The sequence below is a fragment of the Austrofundulus limnaeus genome, unplaced genomic scaffold (assembly GCF_001266775.1).
Source record: "Austrofundulus limnaeus strain Quisiro unplaced genomic scaffold, Austrofundulus_limnaeus-1.0 Scaffold1110, whole genome shotgun sequence".
Classification (NCBI taxonomy): domain Eukaryota; kingdom Metazoa; phylum Chordata; class Actinopteri; order Cyprinodontiformes; family Rivulidae; genus Austrofundulus; species Austrofundulus limnaeus.
The window spans coordinates 53,314-59,561 of NW_013953512.1; the positions used below are offsets into that span (position 1 = coordinate 53,314).

General features: G+C 38.0%; 1 protein-coding gene across 5 annotated transcripts in view; it reads left to right on the forward strand.

The window, feature by feature from the left end:
• ntrk2a (neurotrophic tyrosine kinase, receptor, type 2a) overlaps positions 1-6,248 on the forward strand; it is a 71,054-nt gene that overhangs the window by 44,759 nt on the left and 20,047 nt on the right. For 4 of the 5 annotated variants that reach the window (XM_014030735.1, XM_014030738.1, XM_014030736.1 and 1 more), the window contains 3 exons: positions 1,438-1,610; positions 1,783-1,938; positions 2,852-2,942. In XM_014030735.1, the coding sequence (XP_013886189.1) occupies positions 1,438-1,610; positions 1,783-1,938; positions 2,852-2,942 (420 nt within the window). The remainder of the gene's footprint in view (positions 1-1,437; positions 1,611-1,782; positions 1,939-2,851; positions 2,943-6,248) is intronic. The other variant, XM_014030737.1, reaches the window with a different exon arrangement.

Below are 6,248 nucleotides of genomic sequence, written 5' to 3' on the forward strand. Positions count from 1 at the left end.
GTGTATATATACTGTATATATATATATACTGTATATAAACTGAAACAGCTGGACTAGTGCATCCTAAATTTAACATAAATTATTTTAATACGACAGTCATTTCTGCATTTTTTGGGGAGGTCACCTCCTAATAAATGTCATTACAGAAAATCTAACTGCTCATTTTAAATTAATACTTTTACTTTTGATACTTAAGTACAAAAAGTATCAGATACTTTAAGACTTTGACTCAAGTAATATTACTGAAGGAGACTACAGCTTTTACCAAAGTAATTTTTTGGTAAGATACTTGTGCTTTTACTCAAGTATCACTTTGTGGTACTTTATACAACACTGSAGATTGGAGTGGTCTTGACGTCTTTTCCAAGCTGACTAGATCACTTTTAACACASCACACATGGCAGAAATATCTCMGWAGACTTGTTTTTGCTGTGTGAACCCAGCATAACCTCAGTAGGGCCACAACCAAYGTGCATGCTGCTGCCTTAAAACTAAAACATGGGGATTTTTGATGATTTGTCTGTTTGTTATCAAGTTTCAGACTGAGACTGAAGCGCAGGCTTTCGCACACCATCCATCCTGTAATAGTTCTTTATAACTTTACGCTGTCTCACATTACAGACCATAATGTACATGTGATTCCTGATACATGACTGGTTTGATATCGCTGGATGGAGTTGCATTCAGGCTCGTTTTCTGGCATCTCAGCATTTTAGATTAAAGGTCGCAGGTCGTTCGCATCTTTCTTACTTGTCCTTGTCCAGCAGACCTGTATTTGTAACACAATCTTCCAACTCTGCTGTTTGCTCACAGACGGACAAATAAATACACAAAGACACACATTCAGTATAAGGTGGAAAGCTCACATATATCCTTGTCATATGATGTAGGAAGATAWTCAATTATTCATGCAGGACAAAACATTTTTTTTCTACATTTTCTTTCTTTAGATGTGAAATGAATACACAGCCTGTATCATTTACATTTCCGGAAATGTATTTTTCACAAAAAGACTTTCTTTTTTTTTTCTTTGTCACAGATGCTTGAATTACACAATTTCTCTGATTCACAGCAGACACACAAAGACTAGTTCCAAAGTGAACTAATGAATATAATGAATGTAAACGGTGATGTGCTTTWTAATGCCTTATGAGAATATAAAATGCTACCTTTACTATACCGCTGATTGCATTAGCCTTTTCCTTCTTTTATTCCAGTAATTTCACACAACAACGTGTGCTGAGTTGCTCTAAGTCACTTTTACAAGGCAAGACTCTTTCTTCCTCAGTGGACAACCAGGCCAAACAAAYTGAACGAAACTGGTTTCCCTTTAAAAATAACTGATTGGTAACAGCAAACTCAGCATAATGAGCGGGTTTCTCATTCGTCGCTCTATTAAAATGCCATCGCTGTGTGTGCCTGTGTGTGTGTCTGCAGACMCTGAAAGAGGCCAGTGAAAATGCCAGGAAGGATTTCCACCGTGAAGCGGAGCTGCTGACCAACCTGCAGCACGAGCACATCGTCACGTTCTACGGCGTCTGCGTGGAGAGCGACCCCCTCATCATGGTGTTTGAGTACATGAAACACGGGGACCTGAACAAGTTCCTCAGGCAAGGCTCTCCTCTTCATTGTGCTAAATGGCAACACAAACACAGAGCTATCAGCTCAAAGCAGAATCAGCAGTTTGGTGTTTCATTATTATTGCATTATAGAAAGCCACATGAAGGGTACAACTCTAAAAAAAACTCAAATAGAATGAAAATATCTTGTCTTCTCTGGCAGGGCTCATGGTCCAGATGCAGTTCTGATGGCAGAAGGCCAGACTACAAGACCTGTGGAGCTGACCCAGTCTCAGATGCTGCACATTGCCCAGCAGATAGCATCTGGTATGGTCTACCTGGCTTCACAGCATTTTGTGCACCGCGACTTAGCCACCAGGTGGGTCACTCACTATACTACTACTGAATCAGAAACAGAATCTTTATTGTCATTCACACACAACATCAAGATGCAGTGCCGAACGAAATTTACAGTTTAGAACATCCGTCCGAAAAGACACACACACACATGACAAACATGGGGGGAACGAATATCCAGGGTCTTTTGCAACTTAGTGTGCTACCTTTCCAGTTTAGAATACACACACAATAGGAAGGGTGAGTTAAAAAAAGAGCTTTGATCCTGTGTTTTATTCAGAAAAACACACAAGCATATGCTCAAAAAACTACTCTGCAACAGTGCAGTCAGCTAAGGGGGGGAGGGGTGGGGRCTCAACACACATGGGAATGGTACTGCTCGGAAAAAAATCTGATTATATTTGTTAAATAATGGTTTTTCTGTGCCCAGAAATACAGTCAGCTAAAAAAAAAACCTGAGGCCTTTAGGGGAATTATTGACCTTAAATTCAACAAATGTTTACGACTAATTTGTTGATTATTCCTTACAATAATTATACCACAATTTGGATTTGTTTGGGATGACTCTCAACCCAGACCACAACAACTTTTAGCTGTAAAACTGACAAACATTTGTGTGTTTGCTAAGGTCAGTTAGCTGAGGTGGTCATCTTAAATCAGCCTGTTGTAAATGTAAATTCAATGATTACTTTCTAAAAGTTTGAATAAAATTTGTTTGCCAGTTCTTTAAATATTTTATGAACAGTCGCACACCTGCCCACACAGACACACGCGACCACTTGATCGTCCGCCTTTATTTTGTCAACCATGTTTCTGTTCCAAAGATCCAGAAGTGTGACTCCAGTTATGTGACTCATTTAACCTTTGAGAACAGATATCTTGCTGGTGTTGTTCTGTATTTAGTTTATTTTCTGTTTTATTTTTTTTATTAAAAGGAACTGCCTGGTTGGTGAAAACCTGCTGGTAAAGATCGGAGACTTTGGCATGTCCAGAGACGTCTACAGCACTGACTACTACAGGGTAGGTGTATGTGTCGACATCTTTTCTGGCCCTTCTTTCAGCCCCCTCATCCCCACCCTGCTTCCAGCTGCATGGGTCTTTCTCCGCTCCCCCCTTCACCCCTGCATGGGCATGACTGACAGAGTCCATCAGCCCTGCAGCAGAACAGCTAATTGACACTGAATACAGCTAAATGTACTTTACGTGTGCATACTTAAAAAGACAGAAAAATAATAAGCATGATGCATAATATTTAGACATTTTAGCACTTAAACCTGTTACACAAAAACATGCTTTAAGGGTTGAATGAAAGACACACGTTCCCTCTGTGCTGCATCTTTTTGTAACACTAAAAACCTTATTTAGGCTAAAAGAACCGGAGAGCCTCCACAGAACAGCAGCCATCAGGTATTTTGTAAAAAGAGCTAATTCAAAAACAAAGAAGGAGGAATAAATGTTTACATTCAGACACAAGGTGATGATAAAACACTTTTTTTTTTACATCCCACAGTGTTGTTCAGTGGAGTAAAGATAACAAAATGCTATAAGAGTAAATAGAGTGTAAGTTTGTGTATTCCCCCCTGCTGTCCAACAGTCTATCACTTTCCCAAAGGGCCAAATCCTAATAAACTGTATTGACTGATCGATAGTGACTGTCCATTTTTCCAGCCCCCTCGCCCATCYGCCCTGACACACTGACATGACTGACGGTGACAGATAACTCCGAGGAGGCGGGAGGAGGAGGGGACGAGGGAGCAGCAGTCATTCAATGACAAGAAAAAAGCTCTATTTGAGATAAATAATGCCTTTTAACAACCGGAGTCTGAGGAACGTTGATCCGTAAGACATGTAAATGACAGACGGCTCAGTAATTCCACTCATTAAAAAGTGCTGACAGCCAGCTTAAAATAAATAAATAAAATGTCTATAATTCAGTGAATTTTGCAGATATTCTAAAATTTAGGGTGGTAGTAGCTGAGCGTGGTCCCAAACAAATACTCTAAGCGTTAACTAATTACACAAAATCTTTGTTTACATTTTGACTGTCAACTATTTCKAGACCACTTTGTCTTTCTGTTAGCAAAATATCTCATAAACCACTCAACAAATTTTACGGAACCTTTCAGGAAATGATCATGGGACACACATCACCTCTGTAATAGATTAACCTTGAAYGTGCCCGTGACGTGTATATCCTTCAAATACAGAAAGTCACAGAAAACAACTTTATATATAAGAAACCTTGCATAATACACATGATTTTACTCATTTTGTCACATAAATCGCATATTTTTTTTGAACTTGGCTCAGCTAAAGTGAAACAGGAAGTGACATCAAAGGGGAACTCTTTAAGAAAGACAACTGTGGTCTTTATTGAAACAAGCTTTAAACTTTAACCGTTCATCTCTCTGATGGTGACTCAAAATAATCAAACATCAGATTCTTCTCTACAGTCTCTGTTAGTTGTTGTAGCAACGCTCTGTTCACATGCAGACATTCCCCTTTGACGCCACTTCCTGTTTCTTCACATGCAACTATCTCAACAACAGTTCATCTCAGCAGTGTGAAATTAGTTTTGCAATATGTTATTAATGTTATCTTCCTAAAAATGTGTTCATATTTATTACAAAAATTTGATGTCACAGGCAATTTAAAGTTTATCCAATTCAAGATGGCCTCCACACCTAATCAACATAAGCAAAGACAAAATGGCTACAACTCAGCCAGTTTTAAAGATATTAAGCACATAATTGGTGAAGTATTTACTGAGAATTATCCCCAACGTGTACTTAAAAAATACATACACACTATATGTATATCCTGTTTTTTAATTACAGAAAAGAGCTGTGAGAATTATTACTGGAAAACTGTCGTCACCCATCAAATTCATTATTTTGTAAATTGAAAATATTGAAGTTCTTTGATTTGGTTGATTATAATATTCTACTGGTTGTGTATAAGGCCCACAAAAACACATTACCTTTAAACATCCAAGTAAAATTTGTTAAGAGAAAGAGTTGTTATAACCTTAAAGGGACAGAGATATTTGTAAAACCCAAATTCAGAACTAGTTTGAAGGAACGGTTTACTTTAATTCAAGGATTAAAACTATGGAATAATTTGGGGAGTGATGTAAAAAATGCAGGATCATTATGTACATTTAAGACGATGAGAAAAGTTGGATTGCTAAAGAAATACAAAACAGTATAAGGTGTATGCATCTATTTAAATTGTTGTTCTAGAGGAATTAGATGTTCTTGTCTTTTTTATTAATAACATAGATTTTTTTTGTTAAATGAACTTATTCAAGAAAAAAGGGGCAGATATAAGATTTTTTCTTCTCTCTGCTGCCTATCATTTAACTTATTTGCGATTTTAAAATACATTTATATATTTTCTCTTATTTTTCTTTTTGATATTTTTATTTTAAATTGTATATAAAATTATTTGTTTTGTTTTAAAATATGTATGTAAAATATGTAATATATATATATATATGCATTTTGCAAAGATTTGTTTACATTAAATTTAATGGCTTACTAATACAAAACTAAAGTTGCTGTGTTAATAAAGAGGTATCATTTAAAAATATATTTGTATCAAATTAAGATATGTACATTTATTCTTCCTGTTTTTCTTCAGCACAGTCTCTGTGTGACAGCACATAGCAACCTCCTCGCTCCTCCTCCTTCCTTTCACCCCACCTCTCAATAATGCCAAGTGCTGAGGCTGTAGTCATGGCAATGGGAAACTGTTGAAGGTAGTGGCGGTGAGCCTCAGAGCTGAATCTATCATTGCTCAGGAAGAAAGGTAATCAGAGAACTTCTGCTTAGTATGCTGAGGCCGTCGTGGAGGAGCGGAGAGAGGGAGATGGGAAGGAGCCGAGGCAGGACGGTGGCAGAAAAGATGAGAGGAGGAAGAGAGAGAGAGAGAGAGAGAGAGAGAGAGAGAGAGAGAGAGAGAGAGAGAGAGAGAGAGAGAGAAGAAAACAAGAATGCCAGACACAGAGAAAAGACACGACTAAATAAGGAAAGAAAAAACTGATAACAGAAAAGGAGTGGAGGTGGGAGAGAGATGTTCAGGTCTATAAGACAGCCTATAAAATAGTCAGCAGGAAACAAATAATACAGGAGAGCCACAGTATCTCTATCAGAGGCAGATAAAAACAGCAGGAAATGACAAAACAAACACACAGAGGCCAACAACAACAACAGCTCGGTGAGGGATCCGCACAGGATGGTGGCTGTGTTTCGGGCTCCGCACAGAGACAGAGGTGTGTGTGTGTGTGTGTGTGTGTGTGTGTGTGTGTGTGTGTGTGTGTGTGTGTGTGTG